The sequence below is a fragment of the Schistocerca americana genome, chromosome 1 (genome assembly GCF_021461395.2).
Source record: "Schistocerca americana isolate TAMUIC-IGC-003095 chromosome 1, iqSchAmer2.1, whole genome shotgun sequence".
Classification (NCBI taxonomy): Eukaryota; Metazoa; Arthropoda; class Insecta; order Orthoptera; family Acrididae; genus Schistocerca; species Schistocerca americana.
Window position 1 is genome coordinate 1123855017 of NC_060119.1, and position 23329 is coordinate 1123878345.

The window sequence follows — 23329 nt, forward strand, 5'->3', positions numbered from 1 at the left end:
TGGCCGTGCGGTTCTAAGCGCTTCGGTTTGGAACCGCGTGACCGCTACGGTCGCAGGTTCGAATCCTGCCTCGGGCATGGATGTGTGTGATGTCCTTAGGTTAGTTAGGTTTAAGTAGCTCTAAGTTCTAGGGGACTGATGACCTCAGAAGTTAAGTCCCATAGTGCTCAGAGCTATTTGAACCATTTGAACTCATCCTGTGTATCGGACACTCACATACAAAATGCCCCCCATCGCCACACTGGAAACAGTCCTGCAGCCTAGACTCTCTTGGGGAGAGGGGGAGGGGTCGTTCGTAAATTCCCTGCGGTTTCCAAATAGTAGAAATATACACCTTCAAGTCTGCCCAAAAACAATCATCAGGAAAGGTGAGACGAAACTAAGACACCAGCAGGCAAGGCAACGTGTAACAAATCCACGGTAGCAAGATGAAGATTGCGATCATACCAGTCCACTATCAGCCTCACAGGAAAACAGTTGCAGTCGATGCTCTGCACGGAAAAACATGAGTCTTCCCTATCTGCCCTGTGCAGAGTTGACTCCACTCTGCTGACTCCCGACCACCTTTCTCTCCATGACCCAGCTAACTTCGCTTTGGCCGAGCACTACCTAGCTTCTTCAACTGACAGCCGACCAAAGATTATCCTGTACGTGGAAATTGACTCAGAGCGAGCCACCACAGCTCAATACCACCTTATTGTAGTGGGCTAGAACATTTTCTAGGTGGCTGGAATGTTCGTAGTGAGTGTTGGAGACATGGAGTATATCATCAATACAGGTATAGCAGTGCATAAATAGGAGTAGTCCATAAATAAAAGGTTTCTACGGTTCTATGAGACCGTGTGGCAGGAAGACATATTTGTACAATTTAGATGGGGTGACGATCACCGATTTCTGGATAGTGTCAGAATGCATTGAATTTGTTAAGATGCCCTCTTACGATCGATTACGCTGAATACCACAGCGCCAGCGAGTTGTGACATACAGTTATGGATTTGGGTACAGGGTAATTATTGCCTACGGTTCTGGAGTTGAGTGCCCTATAGTCAACACAAAGTCTTATTGAACCATCTTTCCTGGCCGGCCGTTGTGGTCGAGCGGTTCTAGATGCTTCAGTCTGGAACCGCGCGACGGCTACGGTCGAAGATTCGAATCCTGCCTCGGGCATGGATGTGTGTGATGTCCTTAGGTTGGTTAGGTTTAAGTAGATCTAAGTTCTAGGGGACTGATGACCTCAGATGTTAAGTCCCATAGTGCTCAGAGCCACTTGAACCATCTTTCTTGGGCCCGAGCTTAATGAGGGGAGTCTATGGGCTCTCTGAGGGATGGACAGTACCTGCTTCCAAAAATTCACGAATCGCATCTTTAGCAGTCTGTATGTCTACAGGGTACAAACTGTAGTGTCTATGGGAAGAACATCAGTGGTCACAATTCGTTGCACAGTTCCATCTCGCTCTTCTCATATGCGTGCCGATGCATGGGAGGTGGTCTATTTCACTGTGTACAAACACTGTGCGTTGTTGTTATTGTTGCCGGCTGACGTCTGCAGGCGCTGCGACGAGATGACTATTGTGCGCAGTATGTGACTGGGAGGATGGGGCGAGGTCGAAAGTGACACCCTGTGCTCTACAGCAGGCTGTTGAGAGCTTACGATACGTAAGTGTTTACGTGCCGATGCGAGTGCTGCCTCTGTCTCCTTAATGTGATGCTGGAGATCAGTGTTTTCGATGCGTAGTACCTGTGATTGCGCTTTGCAATCGACGTATCATTGGCGAGTAGAAAAAATATCGTCATCAGTACGACGCACTCGCGAAGGGTTTCGGAGAAGAAGTCGTTGATAGAGAGATGTTCGGACGAATGGGAACGAGTATGTAGGGTCGTAGCAAAAATTCCCTCGATAAAATCGCCTGTAGGACGGTGCATTAGTGCCGTTTGTACTACATCAAAGGTCCAGGTGCACTGAAGGTTCATAGTCAGGTGAACGATGCGAGTAGTGGTGCCGTAGGCTGGTACCTGCTAGTTGTTCAACGAGTGAAGTAGGAGTGCCACTGTTAGTTCGAATGTTGGCGTGCTGCTGTGCGACAAGGGGCTGATGTCAGACCCTATGTCCCACTAAAAAGCTCTGTTGTGTATTGGAATCAGGCATCAAGAGGCGTCCTTGCGTAGGCGTCGTCAAGGCAACGTGAGTTTGCGCCATACATGGATGAGATGAGCGACTTTGCCCATTGTGGCAGGTCAAAATCCCTACTTTGGTCTGTTGACGCCTTCTGGGTGCTCACAGGGAGCGGGACTTGTGAAACCATCAGACCGACGGCCGTGGGCCGGCTGTTATGTCGCTGCCGCGTGGTGCAGGCAAGTTGGTCGTGTTATGGCGTGGCACCGGCTGTCGAGGTGGCGTGACGTCACCCTCCTGTTGCGTCGTAGTAGCAAGGCCGGGATCGGGCGGCGCGGGAGACGTCGTTCATTGGCCCAGCGTCGCAACGGGTGGCGTCCGTTAGTCTGTTTACTATCTGCAGGTGGCGTTATCACCGAGAATATGCTATCCGCTACCGGGAGTCGTTTTCCTACAGGCTCGGACTCGTGTACAAACAATCGTTATAGTTCAATTCTTTTATCTTGGCGGTTCGCGCATGCCCGCCCAGACGCGGGAGATTGCTGCGTTGCCAGTTGTACGCGCCAAGAGAAGCAGCGCCATAGTATAGTTCGCAAACTTACGTTTAGGGGGGAGCGCGCAGTTTATGAAGTTATGCACGTGCTCCCCGCATTCCGCGATGTGCGCGATTTTGTTATCATTGCACTGCTCGCCTGTGCAGATACATGGTGTTTCGACTGCTTTGACACACTTTATCATTCAATTTCACAAAAACTATTTGGCCCAAAAATTTTATTTTTACACATCTTCTTGACTGATACCTTCCCCCCATAAATGACTTAATTTTGTTTCGATGTTCAACACAGTTATTGTGCAGCATTAGATGTAGTAAACTATTCCACGAAATTTTGAAAAGTTTGCAGAGGTAAAAGTCCATAGCGTATACTTTCCGTATGGTAGATTTTAGTTGCCACTAGAAATTTCAAAAAATTACACTCAAACGAATAAAATTCGCGAAGTAAGACACTTCGACATTGTTTTTAAATAAAGAAAATATGAAGCACTGATCAAGGTTTGAACTCAGAACCTTCCGCTTAGCAGCCATACACTTCCCTCATTACGCTAACACAGCTCGTCATTCAATTAATTTCCCAGAGGATTTTAAACTATCACGCCAGATACCGAGAAACACTGTTGGTATGATTATGAATTACTCACGTTTCGTCGAAGTACAACAGGAAATAAACAATTACCGCTCTTCTTTATTGCGAAAAATCGGTTAGTGAGAATGATACAAACACCTTTCCTTGCTATCGCCTGAATTAGGAGGCTTATTGCTTGTTTGGTTTAATTAATTAACAGAATATGAAGCAATTGGTATAAAGAATGCTTTTTCCAAACTGTCTATAAAAGAAAATCTGCTATCAAGACATTGCTTTTGTTCAATTACTTTATTTATGGCTGAACGTTTCTAAAACTGAAGACACTCGTCCGTGATCTGCACTGCAGTCGAGCTCTGGCAACGTCGTTCTCTGTTCATTGGCTGACTGTGTTTTGTGACGTCAGATGCGCAGAACGAACCTAAACTCGACCGCCGTCATAAATGACGCGCATTTTAGTTGCAACTCGGCCGCTAATTTGAGAATCCATACCGTCTATAAAGTTGTATCTGTCATGAAAGTACTATCAATAGTTGTGCGGAGGCAACGCCAAAGTTGTGAGGGCATGTTGTCGTGGAGTTGCTGTTCATAAATAGCCTGCTGTAGCTTTTGATCCAGGGTTCAAGGAAGTCTGTGTTCAAAAATGTTCAAATGTGTGTGAAATCTCATGGGACTTAACTGCTAAGGTCATCAGTCCCAAGCTTACACACTGCGTAACCTAAATTATCCTAAGGACAAACCCACACACCCATGCCTGAGGGAGGACTCGAACCTCCGCCGGGACCAGCCGCACAGTCCATGACTGCAGCGCCTGAGACCGCTCGGCTAATTCCGCGCAAGTCTGTGCAAGAGAGCGCTCTTAGCTGTGTTGTACTTGTTTACATGTGGTGGCAAATGGTTCAAATGGCTCTGAGCACTATTGAACTTAACATCTGAGGTCATCAGTCCCCTAGAACTTAGAACTACTTCAACCTAACTAACCTAAGTACATCACACACATCCATGCCCGAGGCAGGATTCGAACCTGCGACCGTAGCGGTCGCGCGGTTCCAGATTGAAGTGCCTAGAACCGCTCGGCCACACCGGCCGGCTGTGTGGTGGCGACAGGATAATGTCACTGATTAGTTCAACTTGTCCTGCCAGTGACAGAGTTGGGTGACATACATTGAATCATCGTCTAAAATGCCGGTTGCTTCGAAAATGCAGCGCACAAAAAAAAAGAAGGTTCAAATGGCTCTAAGCACTATGGGACTTAAACATCTGGGGTCATCAGTCCCCTAGGCTTAGAACTACTTAAACCTATCTAAGCTAAGGACATCACACACATCCATGCCAAAGGCAGGATTCGAACCTGCGACCGTAGCAGCCGCGTGGTTCCGGATTGAACCGCCTAGAACCGCTCGGTCACAGCGGCCGGTCTGCAGCGCACCATCGCGAGCCATTAAGCTGGGAGAGGGGGTAGTCGGAGGTGCGAGTTGTACCTCTGAGGCGCAAAAGGCAACATGGCTGTCGATTGTTTGTGACGCCCCATTGGTTGTGGCGACAAGTTAAATGGTTGCTTGTATCGGTTTCGTGGCGTGGAAGACGCGAAAGTGTACTTACAGTTCTGTTGCAATCTTTGCTGGTTAAGAAAACTGTCTGTGGTAGAATTGTACTCAAAGTCCAAGAGCAGATTCGTTGTTGGCCGCCACTATTGAGATGTGGTTAGGTCGGCGTTGTCTGTAGTTACGAGGTGCGTGCTGTAGATCTACTCGGTTTTCACCAACGTATTTACACATTGCGCCCTGTAGTCCTTTGGGCACCAAAATCCGGGTCGGCGAGATGGATGACGCGTGTTGTAATGACAACACTGTCGCGACGTTACACACCGAACCTGGTTAACGTGGAGAGGCGAATTTAAGGTGCGTCTCACGACAGATGCGGGATTACCAGAGTAGGACGCGTGGACCGTGATGTGGTAGGAACAGGTCGCAAGGATATGCGACACGGTTTACGTAACACACTTTTTTCGGATGGGGAACTATACAATAGGTCTACACTGAACGCTGGTCGAGAATGCACTGTCTTCCTCCTACTTCTCTCCAAAGATCCTCTGCTCTCCCAGGCCAGAGACGTTCGGGTGTTGCATAACCTGAATACGATAAAATTCTACGATAAAATTTAAGAAATGTAGTTCAACCTCATACAAATGATTTCTGTCCAAAAGTTCATTTATAACGTGGTAAGAATAGTGAAGCAGTAATGATGCCAATTGGTTTTTAACATTGTTTTCATTATCTGCCGACACCTTCCATACACTGACTACAGGGTTAAATGTTTTTAAAGCTACAAGCATTGCAAGTTTTTGTTCAACAATAACGATGAACTGTAGTCATTGAAGCCTAGTTTTGATTCTAATAGCATATTTATTAATGTTAATACTGTTTTCAGAATTGTGACTGTTTCCTAACAACAACGGCAAATGTGTACTGACGATGTTGTCAGTAGGTCTAGTTTTTTAAGCAGATCCTTGAAAGAAGGTACTGTACAATAACACTAATATAAAATGGTTCAAATGGCTCTGAGCACTATGGGACTTAACTGCTGTGGTCATCAGTCCCCTAGAACTTAGAACTACTTAAACCTAACTAACCTAAGGACATCACACACACATCCATGCCCGAGGAAGAATTCGAACCTGCGACCGTATCGGTCGCGCGGTTCCAGACTGTAGCGCCTAGAACCGCCCGGCCACGCCGGCCGGCTAACACTAATATAGAAATTATCCGATATGAATCTTATATTTTCAGATTTGATCAGCACTTCTTAAATACATTATCTTTTCTAAAACTTTTAAGGAAAATGGTGACAATAAATGTGGTCGGGAGATATTAACATATGTCCTAATACATTCCCGAAGGTGATGTCCAACTCTGGCTTATTTTAATCTGTCTGGAAACATAGCTTGTGAAAGTGATTGAGTGTGACCGTCTTGACTTTTTATAATATTTTAACTGTCAGTCCCCGGTAGCTGAGTGACCCCTCTGGGACGAAGATTTTCTCCGCTCAGGGAATGGGTGTTGTGTTGTCCTAATTATCATCGTTTCATCCCTATCGACGCGCAAATCGCCGAAGTGGCGTCAAATCGAAAGACTTGGACCCGGCGCAAGGTCTACCCGACGGGTGGCCCTAGTCACACGACATTTACATTTATTTATAATATTCGAACTAAAGAAATATATCTTGTATAATATTAAAGCGGAAGTGCAAAATGGCTAAGCAGACATGGTTAGAGGACAAATGTAAGGATGTAGAGGCTTATCTCACTAGGGGTAAGACAGATACAGCCTATAGGAAAATTAAAGAGACCTTTGGAGAAAAAAGAACCACTTGTATGAATATCAAAAGCTCAGATGGAAACTCAGTTCTAACAAGGGAACCTCCCCATCGCACCCCCTCAGATTTAGTTATACGTTGGCACAGTGGATAGGCCTTGAAAAACTGAACACAGATCAATCGAGAAAATAGGAAGAAGTTGTGTGGAACTATGAAAAAAATAAGCAAAATATACAAACTGAGCAGTCCATGCGCAGGATACGGAACACCACGGATATTGTGAGCTGAAGAGCGCCGTGGTCCCGTGGTTAGCTTGAGCACCTCCGGAACGAGAGGTCCTTGGTTCAAGTCTACCCTCGAGTTAAAAGTTTAATTTTGTGTTTCCAGACAATTATCAAAGTTCAGGCACCCACACATAATCAACTTCGCTCTCCAAAATTCCAGGACATGTTCAGATTTGCTTGGACATATGCAGGATTTGACGGTCTACACACGGAAAAAATTGAAAACGTTAAAAACGTATGTTTTGACATAGCACAGGGAAAACTGTGCGACTGTGAAACTGTTGCATTCATTTGTTGCAGTTTATGTGACAAACTCTTATGTTTTCGTCACTTGTTTGGGAGTGATTATCACATCCACAAGAAAACCTAAATCGGGCAAGATAGAAGAATCTTTTTACCCATTCGCCAAGTGTACAAGTTAGGTGGGTCGACAACATATTCCTGTCATGTGAAGCACATGCCGTCACCAGTGTCGTATAGAATATATCAGACGTGTTTTCCTGTGGGGGAATCGGTTGACCTATGACCTTTCGACAAAATGTTTTCGGTTCCCATTGGAGAGGCGCGTCCTTTCGTCTACAAATCGCACGGTTTTGCGGTGCGGTCCCAAAACACAGACACTAAACTTATTACAGTGAACAGAGACGTCAATGAACGAACGGACAGACCATAACTTTGCGAAAATAAATTTTTCACTCGGGAGAAGACTTGAACCAACGATCTCTCGTTCCGCAGCTACTCACGCTATCCACGGGACCACGGCGCTCCTGAGCTTACATCATCCTTGATGTTGCCTATCTTGCTCATGGACTACTCAGTTTGTATATTTTGCTTATTTTTTTCATAGTTCCACAGAACTTCTTCCTGTTTTCTCGATTGATCTGTGTTCACTTTTTCAAGGCCTATCCACTGTGCAAACTTATATCTAAATCTGAGGGGGGTGCGATGGGGAGGTTCCCTTGTAAGCAAAGAAAGGAAAGGTCCAAATGCCTCTGAGCACTATGGGACTCAACATCTTAGGTCATACGTCCCCTAGAACTTAGAACTACTTAAACCTAACTAACCTAAGGACATCACACACACCCATGCCCGAGGCAAGATTCGAACCTGCGACCGTAGCAGTCCCGCAGTTCCAGACTGCAGCGCCAGAACCGCTAGACCACCGCGGCCGGCCAAAGAAGGGAAAGCAGAAAGGTGGAAGGAGTATATAGAGGGTCTATACAAGGGCGATGTACTTGAGGACAATATTATGGAAATGGAAGAGGATGTACATGAAGATGAAATGGGAGATATAGAAGAGTTTGACAGAGCACTGAAAGACCCGAGTCGAAACAAGGCCCCAGCAGTAGGCAACATTCCATTAGAACTACTGACAGCCTTGGGAGAGCCAGTCCTGACGAAACTCTACCATCTGGTGAGCAAGATGAATGAAACAGGCGCAATTCCCTCAGACCAATCTCAAAGAAAGCAGGTGTTGACAGGTGTGAAAATTACCGAACTATCAGTTTAATAAGTCACAGCTGCAAAATACTAATGCGGATTCTTTACAGACGAATGGAAAAACTAGTAGAAGCCGACCTCGGGGAAGATCAGTTTGGATTCCGTAGAAATGTTGGAACACGTGAGGCAATACTGACCCTACGACTTATCTTAGAAGCTAGATTAAGAAAAGGCAAACCTACGTTTCTAGCATTTGTAGACTCGGAGAAAGCTTTTGACAATGTTGACTGGAATACGCTCTTTCAAATTCTGAAGGTGGCAGGGGTAAAATACTGGGAGCGAGAGGCTATTTACAATTTGTACAGAAACCAGATGGCAGTTATAAGAGTCGAGGGACATGAAAGGGAAGCATTGGTTGGGAAGGGAGTGAGACAGGGTTGTAGTCTCTCCCCGATGTTATTCAATCTGTATATTGAGCAAGCAGTGAATGAAACAAAAGAAAAATTCGGAATAGGTATTAAAATCCATGGAGAAGAAATAAAAACTTTGAGGTTCGCCGATGACATTGTCATTCTGTCAGAGACAGCAAAGGACTTGGAAGAGCAGTTGAATGGAATGGATAGTGTTTCGAAAGGAGGGTATAAGACGAACATCAACAAAAGCAAAACGAGGGTAGTGGAATGTAGTCGAATTAAGTCGGGTGATGCTGAGGGAATTAGATTAGGAAATGAGACACTTAAAGTAGTAAAGGAGTTTTGCTATTTGGGGAGGATATAAAATGTAGACTGGTAATGGCAAGGAAAGCGTTTCTGAAGAAGAGAAATTTGTTAACATCGAGTATAGATTTAAGTGTCAGGAAGTCGTTTCTGAAAGTATTTGTATGGAGTGTAGCCATGTATGGAAGTGAAAGTGGACAATAAATAGCTTAGACAAGAAGAGAATAGAAGCTTTCGAAATGTGGTGCTACAGAAGAATGCTAAAGATTAGATGGGTAGATCACGTAATTAATGAGGAGGTATTGAATAGATTAGGGGAGAAGAGGAGTTTGTGGCACAACTTGACTAGAAGAAGGGACCGGTTGGTAGGGCATGTTCTGAGGCATCAAGGGATCACAAATTTAGCGTTGGAGGGCAGCGTGGAGGGTAAAAATCGTAGAGGGAGACCAAGAGATGAATACACTAAGCAGATTCAGAAGGATGTGGGTTGCAGTAGGTACTGGGAGATGAAGAAGCTTGCACAGGATAGAGTAGCATGGAGAGCTGCATCAAACCAGTCTCAGGAGTGAAGACCACAAGAACAACAACAACAATATTAAAGCTGTGCAGTCTATTCTTCTGCTTCCCTCACATTCTCATGCAAACCAGCATCGGACCACTGACGCGTTTATGCACCATAAATCTGAATATTGGACGATTCGATCTGTCGGCCAAATGGTGGCCCACAAAGAGGCCGTTTTCAAGTGCTGATAACGCTGTCTGATACGAGCACGGGGCATCTCCGTGTCCTTCAATGTGATCACTCGACATCTGACGCTGTTCAAGCACCTTATATACCCTACCAGGCGTGGCAATATTTATTTATGTGTTCCACTGGAGTCCGCTGCTTATAACTTAAAGACCAGATGTCTTGATTCTTACACAAATTGTGCAATACAAGTTATTATCTCCTACACAATACCATCACCATAACTATTTTATGCTATTAATTATAAAAATAATAACTGAGGAAAAGAGAAACTTGTTTTCTGTGTATAATAACTACATCTATGACAGATCTGCGTCAGTTCTTGTCTTGTCTGCCTGGTAGCAACACTAAACACGAACAAAGCTGCTCCACTCTGGTGGCCACAGTGACTGTGACACAGAACTGCAGCGTTAATTACTTAATTCCCCGCCGATAGTGTGCACGTGAGTCAAGTTGCGTTGGTATCTGACTGGGTTCAAAATGGTTCAAATGGCTCTGAGCACTATGGGACTTAACATCTGAGGTCATCAGTCCCCTAGAACTTGTTGTTGTTGTGGTCTTTAGTCCTGAGACTGGTCTGATGCAGCTCTCCATGCTACTCTATCCTGTGCAAGCTTCTTCATCTCCCAGTACCTACTGCAACCCACATCCTTCTGAATCTGCTTGGTGTATTCATCTCTTGGTCGCCCTCTACGATTTTTACCCCCCACACTGCCCTCCAATTCTAAATTGGTGATCTCTTGATGCCTCAGAACATGTCCTACCAACCGATCCCTTCTTCTAGTCAAGTTGTACCACAAACTTCTCTTCTCCCCAATCCTATTCAACACCTCCTCATTAGTTATGTGATCTACCCATCTAATCTTCAGCATTCTTCTGTACCACCACATTTCGAAAGCTTCTATTTTCTTCTTGTCTAAACTATTTAACGTCCATGTTTCACTTCCATACATGGCTACACTCCATACAAATACTTTCAGAAACGACTTCCTGGCACTTAAATCTGTACTCGAAGTTAACAAATTCCTCTTCTTCAGAAACGCGTTTCTTGCCATTGCCAGTCTACATTTTATATCCTCTCTACTTAGACCATCATCAGTTATTTTGCTCCCCAAATAACAAAACTCCTTTACTACTTTAAGTGTCTATCCTCAACATCACCCGACTTAGTTCGACTACATTTCATTATTTTCGTTTTGCTTTTGGCGTTCATATTATATCCTCCCTTCAGGACACTACACATTCCGATCAACTGCTCTTCCAAGTCCTTTGCTGTCTCTGACAGAATTACAATGTCATCGGCAAACCTCTAAGTTTTTATTTCTTCTCCATGGATTTTAATACCTACTCCTAATTTTTCTTTTGTTTCCTTCACTGCTTGCTCAATATACAGATTGAATAACATAGAACTAATAACTTACAACTACTTGAACCTATCTAAACTAAGCACAACACACACATCCATGCCCGAGGCAGGATTCGAACCCGCAACCGTAGCGGTCGCGCGGTCTGACTGGGTGCTTTGCATATTTTGTCAGGTAATGTAGATTTAATTGAAAGGTTATATCCATTGCTTTATATTCCTTGCTCCTACTTTGACCACGCTTAATAGACTCTACATCTACACCTAACTCTGCAAACCAGTGTGAAGCGCATGGGAGTGAGTACTTCCCATGGAACCATGTATTAAAGTTTGTTTCCTGCTATACAAGATGTGGGCAGGAGAATGATGGTGTAGTATGTATTAAAGCGGGGACCTAGAAACGACAGAGAGGCTTCGTCCCACCATAGCCCTCAGAGGTTCACAACCCCACGACTGGTCACAACAGTCCACCCACCCTACTACCGCCCCACACTGAACCTAAGCTTATTGTGGGGTTCGGCCTCCAGTGTACCCCCAAATGTTTACATGGTAGAATAATTATGGTGTACGCATACGTGGAGACAGTGTTTGCACAGCAATAATCGACATAGTGTAACTGAGGCATAATAAGGGGAACCAGCCCGCATTCGCCGAGGTAGATGGAGAACCGCCTGGAAAACCATCCAAAGGCTGGCCGGCACACCAGACCTCGACACTAATCTCCCGGGCGGATTCATGCTGCGGACCGACACGCCTTCCCACTCGGGAAGCAGCGCGTTAGACAGCACGGCTAACCAGGCGGGCCTAGGAGAATGATTGATTAAATGCCTCTGCAACCAGTAAAATCTTGTCTTCGTGGTCTGTACCGGAGCGATACACCAGAGGTTGTAGGATATTCCTAGATTGCTTACTTAATAGTGTTGCCCGAAGCTTTGAAAGTAGACTTCCGTGGGATAACTGGCGTGTGTCTTTAATTGTCTGCCAGTTCTGCATCTAAGTGACGCTTTGCCGTGCGTCGGAAAAACTTGCCGATATTCCTACTGTCCTTCTTTGCATACGTTCAAGATCTCTTGTTAGTCCTGTGTGGGTCCCACACATTTGAGCAATATTCTGGGATGAGCTACGCTACTAGTATTACTTAGCGTCGCGCACGGTATTGCTCCCAGACGGGAAGTTGATAACAGCATCGAGAGCTATAAATAGACTGGATGTGGTCAGAGAAGCGGAACTCTGGATAGGAGTACCGTGTGTGGACGCTGTTTGCTTAGCACTGTGTTTCGCTGGGCGTTGGCTTGCAAGTATTAACGAACCTCTGCAATTCCTGGTCGACGTCATTATCGTCGTCGCCTTAGGATTTATGTACCTGTTTTCAGGTCTTTGAAGGTTATAACTGTTGACCTGGCTGGCCATTTTAATAAGCGAGACTTATTGGTGCCCCGTGTGAGTTTCGTGGATTGAGGTGTGAGTTTACTTGTGATGTTAGCGCTGATTTCGGAGGCATCACATGGTTGACCTTGGCTGTTGTATGGGGGAGCCATGCAGACTATGGTGGCCTTGAAGCTTTTCCAGGGGGTAAAATTTTGGCTTGGAAGACTTTGGAGTATAACGGAGAGTACAGCTCTACTAGAGAAGGTTCCCTGTGGTACTTCGGTCCTGGACAAGCCGTTCACCATTTGTACTAGGAGGAAGAAGCTTCTCAATTCTGCCGATTATGTATTTATATGGGCTAAAGTAGGCAATAATAACTGTAACATAAAGATTAGCGATGACTGTATGTTGTATTATAGGCAACAAAAATGAAAAAAAATATTAAATCAATATTAGACTACAGCAAAAAAGAAACCTATTGGGTCATGGTAAATGTCCCATCCCAAGTCATCCAGACACTGATCCATTTTGCAGCAAGTTCCTTTGCAGACTCATTGCATTCACAGAGTATGCTACCGATGGAATGAAGCCTGTCAGTTGCTTCATCTGCGACTGAGTCAATAATTCATATTCATATTCCTATAAAACATTACACTCGGCAGTTGTTTTACAACAATAGTAACAACTAATTCACTCAACAACAGTTTCATTATCGGCGGAAACTAACACGCTTCGCGCAACAGCACAATCAGCAGTCACATCAGTTCCATTTGTGAGGGTTTCAGACGCCCGGTTAACGATGGTACAACTCGTATCGCTTCCCTTACCAACGCTCAGCTCACAACTCTTCCCACTGCCATGGCACCTTTCACGAGTTCCAGTCCGTTAGCATGCAGTCATTTGTTCGCTGCCGAAGAAGTGAACTTTTGCAATTCAGTTTTGCATCAGTAGGTGGAAGATCATAATGTTTTGGTCCAATAGTTGTAAGAAAACTGAACACAGATATAACGTTATTTCTTCTGGTGAATCCTGAACTATCAATTTTCAGTTTGTCTAAATGTGGACCATTCTCGGATATTCATACGTAGATTACGCTGTAAATATCCGCTTAACTGAAGTTAAGCTGATCTAAGTGAAATGCCAGTTTTGTGGCCATGTAACACTTTACAACTTTATTTCCACAAACTACTTTACTCTTTTGTGGTTCCCATACAGTTGCTGTCATCGACCAAACTGGAGTAGGTACGCGTGACATCGTAGGCTTTCCCGGCTAATAAGTCTTGAAAACCTGAAATGATAATTAAATAGACACCATAGCTGCAAACGGGCGTTGATATACATCACTGGGGACATGCTGAAAATGTGTGCCCCGACCGGGACTCGAACCCGAGATCTCATTCCTACATGGCAGACGCTCTATCCTTCTGAGCCACCGAGGGTACAGATGATAGTGCGCCTGCAGGGACTTATCCCTTGCACGCTCCCCATGAGACCCACATTCCCAACATGTCCACACCATTACATTCGTAGTGCGCCTAATAAATGTTTGCCCATCAGACTCATTACTCGTGCAGATTAAATCTACCAAGTCCCGTACGAGTTGCGGCATAGCGTGTGCGTTCGCACAAGAAGGTGGCTCAGATGGATAGAGTGTCTGCCATGTAAGCAGGAGATCCCGGGTTCGAGTCCCCGTCGGGGAACACATTTTCAACATGTCTCCAATGATGTATATCAACGCCTGTTTGCAGCTAGGATGTCCATTTAGTTATCATTTCATTCTAGAGAAGCTGCACGGTCATCAATGGTATCTGTTCTTTCGGGAACAGATACTATCTTCATATATATCTTGAAAACTTCTTCAGGTTTGCGAAAATCAACTCGATTTAATATTTCGGTGATCCAACTGTTCGCCATCTTCAGGTTGGTTGGTTTGTTTGGGGAAGGAGACCAGACAGCGATGTCATCGGTCTCATTGGATTAGGGAAGGAAGTCGGCCGTGTCCTTTCAAAGGAACCATCCCGGCATTTGCATGGAGTGATTTAGGGAAATCACGGAAAACCTAAATCATGATGGCCGGACGCGGGATTGAACCGTCGTCCTCCCGAATGCCATCTTCAGGAGAACGCTGCTTCTGCTGATGAATCCTGCTGAGAACTGATGCCAGGCAGCTTTATTTTTTTTTCTTTTCTTTATTGGGTTTCGATTCCCCCCGAAGGGGGCGGGCTAACAGCAGCTTAGTCTGCCGCTCTTCAGCCTACAGAATTTGTTTTAAAAAGATGAAGATAATAAATAATAAAAACAGGAGATAAAATCGGAGACTTAAATCGTAACAAGGCGGAAAAATCGTGGAATGTAAAACATAGAACAAAGGGATGACGATGCTAATAAAATACATATGAAGCAGACTGGTAAAATGGTGGAGAGACAATTAAAAAAATGGTGACAGTCTGGTTTCTGTTTGCAAAAGACATAAAAATTCACACCCAGCGACAGCATGATTTCTGTGCGCAACACTTTGGAAAGACGAACAACACTGAACATTCCCTTCAACACTGCACTAAAAAGTTGGCAAATACGACATACCACAGGCGAGGGCAGGTGGGGGGAAACTGGACAGATGATAGGAAAATAAAAGGGGGAAGGAGAGGAAAAACGAAGGGGGGGGGGAGGAGAGGAAATGAGCCGATGGAGGATGAGGACCCATAAGAGGGGGGGGGGTGGTACCTGGCAGACGCGACAGGAAGTGGGGAGGGGAATACAAAAGGTCTTCGGGGGGGGGGGGGGAAGGGAGGTAGGAAGAGTTTAGGTGGGAGGTGGGGAGTAAACAGGATGGAAGGGGGGAAGAGGGAGCCCAGAGAAAGGACAGTGGAAAGGAGGGGGGGGGTGAGGGTCAGACTTGATGGGAGGGATAAATGGAGGGAAAGAGGGCATCATTAGGGAGGGGGAGTTGATGGATTAATTAAATTGTCCGCCAACCTAATTTTATTCGCTTCTTTGTAGTCACTGTTAGAAAAACCGGTAGCATTGGCAACTACCAGTTTCACACCGTGTCCCTCGTTTAAGCAATGCTCTGCTACCGTCGATTTCTCCGGCTGTTGTAGCCTCGTATGACGGCGATGTTCCACCCACTTGTTATGAACTGTGATGTGGGGCGCATGCGCCGTGTGCCGTACGGACGCCTATATAAGGACGTCGATTTGCAGCCTGGCATCAGTTCTGAGCAGGACTCATCAGCAGAAGCAGCGTTCTCCTGAAGATGGCGAACAGTTGGATCGCCGATATATTGAAGCGAGTTGATTTTAGGATCCGGCAGCAAATCCGAAGAGACTTTCTACGCTAGGTATGTCATTACGGCATGCTATCCCTCCAGAAGCAGCATCGTCTTACTGTATGGTCTCCGGCAGTAGGCCCACCTCAGTATCACAAAAGATAAGCTCACATTCAATCATTTGTGGACAACCTTTGTGTATTACTTTACATCCACACATCCCTGGAATGATACAACACTATCTGAGTCCTGAGGAAGTCTTCCAAACAATCTGAAGTGGCATTAAGATAAGAAAATACTGTGTGTACAAATATGTGTGTGTGTGTGTGTGTGTGTGTGTGTGTGTGTGTGTGTGTGTGTGTGTGTGTGAGAGAGAGAGAGAGAGAGAGAGAGAGAGAGAGCTGGGTGAATAATAATAAACACAACATAGCAACAAGTAATCAAGACTCGCAGAGACTTGTTACTTGGCTAATTGGGTGTTCAAGAGGACAAACCACCTAGCTGGTGGAACCTTAATTACAGTGTTAAGTAGATGGGATTGTCACATTTATTAGATTAAGTGCAGACAACTTGACTATAAACAAAGTTAATTAATTCCCTCTCTGAATTGGTGTCCACTTGAATAGCACAACATTCGTTTTTAATTATGTGCTCAACATAAAATAAACGAAAAGCTAAACATCTTCATACATTCACCCAACTTTGTAGCTGAGGCCTATATGGTTTATTACAGAGTTTGCTTTTGACTCGATTTGTTCGTTCCTGTACCTAGTCCGCACTACATTTCTCAACTATGAGTCTGTGCTAAATTCGTTGGTATACAGATTAGATTAGATTAGATTAGTTTTTCGTTCCATAGATCCGTGCTGAGGAGATCCTCATGGATGTGGAACATGTCAATTTTTTTTAAGCTGAAATAACAATGCTAATAGTATGAATATATACAATACATCATTTGTTTCTATTAAAAATCGTCAATGGAGTAGAAGGAGTTGGCCACTAGTAGGTCTTTCAGCGTCCTTTTAAACTTATCTTTATTTGTTACTAAATTTTTTATGGTTGCTGGCAAATTATTGAAGATGAGTGTTCCTGAGTAGTGAACCCCTTTTTGAACTAAAGTAAGTGCTTTTAAGTCCTTGTGCAGATCATTTTTGTTCCTGTTATTGTATGTATGAACTGAGCTGTTTGTTAGAAAAAGAGATATATTATTTAGGACAAATTTCATTAAGGAGTAAATATACTGAGAGGCAATAGTTAGTATACCCAGTTCTTTGAAGAGGTTTCTACGGGACATCCGTGAATTTACTCCACAAGTAAGACGTATTACATGCTTTTGGACTCTGAAAACTTTTGTTTGACTTGATGAGTTACCTCAAAATATTGTAACCTTATGACATTATGGAATGAAAGTAGCCAAAGTATGCAAGCTTTTTCATTTTTATGTCGCCTATGTCAGCTAACATTCGAATTGCAAATACAGATTTTTTAAGGCGTTTCTGCAGTTCTGTGGTGTGCTCCTCCAAACTGAATTTATTATCAAGTTGTAATCCCAGGAATTTAAGACTGTCAACCTCTTCTATCTGCTCTTCTTCATACTTTATGCATATGCTGGGTGGAAACCTCTTACAGGTTGTGAACTACATACAGTGAGTCTTTTTGAAGTTCAATATCAGTGAGTGGGCTTTAAACCATTTATTAATATCCATGAAAATATCATTAGCAGATCTTTCTAGAACTACACTCAACATACTATTTATTGCAATACTTGTGTCATCTGCAAACAATCTCTGCTTCTGGCGGTGTAACTGATGACAGATCATTAATGTACACAAGAAAAAGCAATGGCCCAAAGATGGATCCTTGTGGGACACCACATGTAATTTCTTCCCATTCTGATGATGACTGATGACTTAATTCACTAGTCCCTTGCACTGACACCCTTTGTTTTCTGTTAGTGAGGAATGACCTGAACCATTTTGCAGCGCTGCCCGTGACACCATAGAATTCTAATTTATTTAAAAGGATGTTGTAGTTCACACAATCAAATGCCTTTGACAAATCACAGAAAATACCTGCTGCTTGTAATTTGTTATTTGATGAATTAAGTACATTTTCACTGTAGATGTAAATAGCCTTCTCGATATCAGAACCCTTCAGAAATCCAACCTGTGTTCTTGATAATATGTTATTTGTGGTCAGATGGTTGAGAAGCTGCCTGTACATTACTTTTTCTAAAATTTTTGAGAATCCTGGAAAAAGTGAAATCGGTCTGCAGTTTGATGGTATCTCTTTATCCCCTTTCTTGAATAGAGGCTTAACATCTGCATATTTTAACCAGTCAGGAAATGTCCCAGTTATAATTCACTGGTTACACAAGTAACTTAGAATTGTACTAAACTCTCAAGAACATGCCTTAATTATCTTTGTTGATATTTCATCATAACTTTCTTAAACGTCTTGGATATGAAGTAAACTGCAATTCACTTTTGCCATATGTTTCAGTAATTTTACATCGATTATTTGAGAACCTCCTTGAGAAAAAGTAAATAAATAATTAAAATAAATACAGTGAATGGTTGTGAGCAGTTCGTGGTATTTATTCTGTGACTGCAGTGGCTCACCAGGACCACAGAAACTACGACTGCGTCGCAGTGGCGGTGCTTACCCACGGTGAGAGGGACGGAAAGCTGCATGCCAAAGACCGGGACTACTACGTCAGCGAGCTGTGGGAGCCGTTCACAGCCAGGCAGTGCCCCACTCTCGCCGGGAAGCCAAAGCTCTTCTTTATACAGGTATCTTGGCCACAGCGTGATGATATTTTCACACTTCGAATCTGTGAAATATATTCGTTTAGTACCAACCAAGTATTTGGTTTTGCATGTTGTTACTAGATTACTGGCCATTAAAATTGCTACACCACGAAGATGACGTGCTACAGATGCGAAATCTAACCGACAGGAAGGCGATGCTGTGACATGCAAATGATTAGCTTTTCAGAGCATTCACACAAGGTTGGTGCTGGTGGCGACAACTACAACGTGCTGACATGAGGAAAGTTTCCAACCGATTTCTCATACACAAACAGCAGTTGACCGCCGTTGCATGGTGAAACGGTGTCGTGATGCCTCGTGTAAAGAGGAGAAATGCGTACCACCACGTTTTCGACTTTGAATAAGGTCGGATTGTAGCCTATGGCGACTGCTGTTTACTGTATCGCGACATTGCCGCTCGCGTTGGTCGAGATCCAATGACTATTAGCAGAATATGGAATCGGTGGGTTCAGGAGGGTAATACGGAACGCCGTGCTGGATCCCAACGGCCTCGTATTACTAGCATTCGAGATGACAGGCTTCTTACCCGCATGGCTGTAACGGATCGTGCAGCCACGTCTCGATCCCTGAGTCAACAGATGGGGACGTTTGCAAGACAACAATCATCTGCACGAAAAGTTCGACGTCGCTTGCAGCAGCATGGACTATCAGGTCGGAGACCATGGCTGTGGTTACCCTTGACGCTGCATCACAGACAGGAGCGCCTGCGATAGTGTACTCAACGACGAACCTGGGTACACGAATGGCAAAACGTCATTTTTTCGGATGAATCCGTGTTCTGTTTACAGCATCATGATGGTCGCATCCGTGTTTAGCGACATCGCGGTGAACGTACATTGGAAGCGTGTATTCGTCATCGCCATACTGGCTAATCACCCGGCGTGATGGTATGGCGTGCCATTGGCTACACGTCTCGGTCACGTCTTGTTCGCATGACGGCACTTTGAACAGTGGACGTTACATTTCAGATGTGTTACGACCCGCGGCTCTACCCTTCATTCCATCCCTGCAAAATCCTACATTTCAGCAGGATAATGAACGACCGGATGTTGCAAGTCCTGTACGGGATTTCTGGATACAGAAAATGTTCTACTGCTGCCCTGGCCAGCACATTCTCCAGATCTGTCAGCAATTGAAAACGTCTGGTCAATGGTGGCCGAGCAACTGGCTCATCACAATACGCCAGTGACTACTCTTGATGAACTGTGGTATCGTGTTGAAGCTGCATGGGCAGCTGTACCTGTACACGCCATCCAAGCTCTGTTTGACTCAATGCCCAGGCGTAACAACGCCTTTATTACGGCCAGAGGTGGTTGCTCTGGGTACTGATTTCTCAGGATCTGTGCACCCAAATTGCGTGAAAATGTAATCACATGACAGTTCTAGTATAATATATTTGTCCAATGACTACCCGTTTATCATCTGCATTTCTTCTTGGTGTAGCAATTTTAAAGGCCAGTAGTGTATATTCGTTTAGTGTCAACCAAGGATTTGTTTGTGCATGTTGTTACTATTTCGTGTACGTATTAAATGAATGGACGAAACCTTCAAAATTACCGGTATTTTAGTTCTGAATAACTGGTATTTTTGGTAATTGGTGTGGTTTATAACGAGTAAAAGACGTAAATATCAACTAGCGAGAGCAAATCAGTACTATAAATTTTAATTTTTCTATAAACATGTTACTCCTAAATTTTGCATTCGCTTGAAATATTGCGTTATTGTAGGAAATGGGAAAAGCAATCAGCGCTGTTTTAATGACAGTGCCGACAGAAACTAGCACCGACACATGGGATAACAATTAGAAAAGCATTGTTGGAACATGGATGTCATTGTTACGGTGTGGCGTGGACTACGGTATGCGTGTACATGCAGTGTGCAATACTTGCACCCTTCTGGTGTATGCTGCGGTTTGTCGTTGTCGTTGTTGAACACCCATTGTATTGCAGAATGGCACCATCCCTATATTTTTAAGAAGTACAACATTTTTTAAGAACTACAGCACTCTTTATGAAGTACAAAACTTCATTTGTTTCCAAAGTTTAAAGATTTGGGTGCCACTTCAGCGAAATAGTAAAAGAGGAAGGAAATTATGGTAACAGGAATAAAGTGAAAACCTAACAGCAATTTATTCATAGTAAGACAACACAAGTAGTAAGTAGCTGATCTATTGCTTGTGCCTACATAATATGGCCTTATCTTCCTGTAGCTCTTGAAAACGGACAAATTAACAGGAAAAATAGTCACTTTTCACCCGTCAGCTCTGATTATTCGTAATGCCCAAATAGTGATATGTTTCCCGATTACGATATCATTTTTAGCAGAGTTAAAAAACGGTTCAAATGACCCTGGGCACTATGGGACTTAACGTCTGAGGTCATCAGTCCCTTAGAACTTACAACTACTTAAACCTAACGAACCTAATGATATCACACACATCCATGCCCGAAGCAGGATTCGAACCTGCGACCGTAGCGGTCGCGCGGTCTGACTGGGTGCTTTGCATATTTTTTCAGGTAATGTACATTCAATTGAAAGGTTATATCCACTGCTTTATATTCCTTGCTCCTACTTTGACCACGCTTAATAGACTCTGGATCTACACCTAACTCTGCAAACCAGTGTGAAGCGCATTAGAGTGGGTACTTCCCATTGGACCATGTATTAAAGTTCGTTTCCTGCTATTCAATTAAGATGTGGGCAGAAGAATGGTTGTGTAGTATGTATTAAACCGGGCACCTAGAAACGACAGAGAGCCTTCGTCGCACGGTATCCCCCAGAGCTTCACAACTCCACAACAGGTCACAACAGTCCACCCACCCCACCGCCGCCCCACACCGAACATAGGCTTATTGCGCTGTTTGGACTCCAGCGTATCCTCAAATGTTTGCATGGTAGAGTAATTATGGTGTACGCATATGTGGAGACAGCGTTTGTGCAGCAATTACCGACATAGTGTAACTGAGGCGGAACAAGGGGAACCAGCCCGCATTCGCCGAGGCAGATGGAAAACCGCCTTAAAAACCATCCACAGGCTGACCGGCACACCGGACCTCGACAATAATCCGCCGGGCAGACTGTAGCGCCTAGAACCGCTCGGCCACTCCGGCCGGCAGCAGAGTTTGAAAAAATTGGAATCAAGAGGAGAATACCGATGTTTCTTTGTAGTGTGCAGCCACTTACGACTTTTCGACACAAGTAGGAAAGGGTGTGTGGGCTAAGTTTTCTTTTCTTTGCCTATTTAATTGAATATGTTACGTGTATGTACCTTGAAACTGAGAGAGACAAGTTTTTCAGTGTTTGCCGATTTCTCCGCTTATTACAGGAAGAACGGGAATAAAAAACCGAAAATCGGTTCTTTTAGAAACGTTTTATTTTGAACGGTTTTAACAGTCAAGTAAAAATGGCGGGGAAAAAAGGTAAAAAAAGAGATACAACAAAAACAAGTTGTTTCAGCGCTAACCGCCATCCCTATGCTGTACGCTGAGGTAACAGAAGCCATGGGGTTCCTCCTAATATCATGTCGGACCTCGATTTGCCCGGCTTACTGCAGCAGCTCGACGTGGCGTGGACTCAACAAGTCGATGGCAGAAATACTGAATGATGTTGCCTGTATAGTCGTCCATAATTGTGCTAGCGCAGTATGTTGTGCACAAACTGATCTCTCGATTACGTCCTATAGATGTTCTATGAGATTCATGTCCGGTGAACCGCGTGGCCAAATTATTCGCTCGAATTGTCCAGCATCTTCTTCAAACCAATCGCGAAGAATTGTGGTCCGGTGACATCATTGCTTAGGAATATGAAGTCAATGAATGGCTGCAATTCACCTCCTAGTAGACGAACATAACAATTTCTGGTCAACGATTGGTTTAGTTGGACCAGAGGACCCAGTCCAATCTCCGGCCGGTGTGGCCGAGCGGTTCTAGGCGCTTCAGTCTGGAACCGTGCGACCGCTGCGGTCGCATGTTCGAATCCTGCCTCGGGCAAGGATGTGCGTGCTGTCCTTAGGTTAGCTAGGTTTAAGTAGTTCAGAGTTCTAGGGGACTGATGACCTCCGAAGTTAAGTCCCATAGCGCTCAGAGCCATTTGAACCAACCCAGTCCAATCCACGTAAACACAGTCCACACCATTGTGGAACTATCACCAGTTTGCACAGTGCCTTGTTGACAAACGGGGTCCATAACTTCGTAGGACCTGTGCCACACCCGAACGCTACCATTAGCTGAAATCCTCACTCATCCAACCAGCACACGGTTTCCCAGTCGTCTAGGGTCGAACCGATATGGTTACGAACCCAGGATAGGCGCTGCAGGCGATGTGTTGTTAGCAAAGGCACTCGCGTCGGTCGTATGCTGCCGTAGCACATTAACGCCAAATTTTGCCGCGCTGTCCAAACGGATACGTCGGTTGTACTTCCCACATTGATTTCTGCGGCTACTTCACGCATTGTTACTTGTCTGTTAGCACTGACGACTCTAAGCAAACGTCGTTGCTCTCTGTCGCTGCATTGTCCGTAGTGACAGGCTGTGCCTGAAATTTGGTATTCTCGTCACACTCTTGACACTGTGGAGCATTGAATTCCCTGTTTCCGAAACTGAATGGCTTCCAGCTCTAACCACCATTCCGCGTTCATAGTCTGTTAATTCTCGTCGTACGGTCATAACCACGTCGGAAATCTTTCGACATCAATCACCTGAGTACAAATGGCAGCTCTGCTGAAGCACTGCCCTTTTACACCATG

At 44.5% G+C, this 23329-nt stretch overlaps 1 protein-coding gene across 2 annotated transcripts in view; it reads left to right on the forward strand.

Moving 5' to 3' along the window:
- LOC124551026 (caspase-1-like) overlaps window positions 1-23329 on the forward strand; it is a 134194-nt gene that overhangs the window by 88839 nt on the left and 22026 nt on the right. For both annotated transcript variants that reach the window (XM_047125878.1, XM_047125887.1), the window contains one exon: window positions 18368-18546. In XM_047125878.1, the coding sequence (XP_046981834.1) occupies window positions 18368-18546 (179 nt within the window). The remainder of the gene's footprint in view (window positions 1-18367; window positions 18547-23329) is intronic.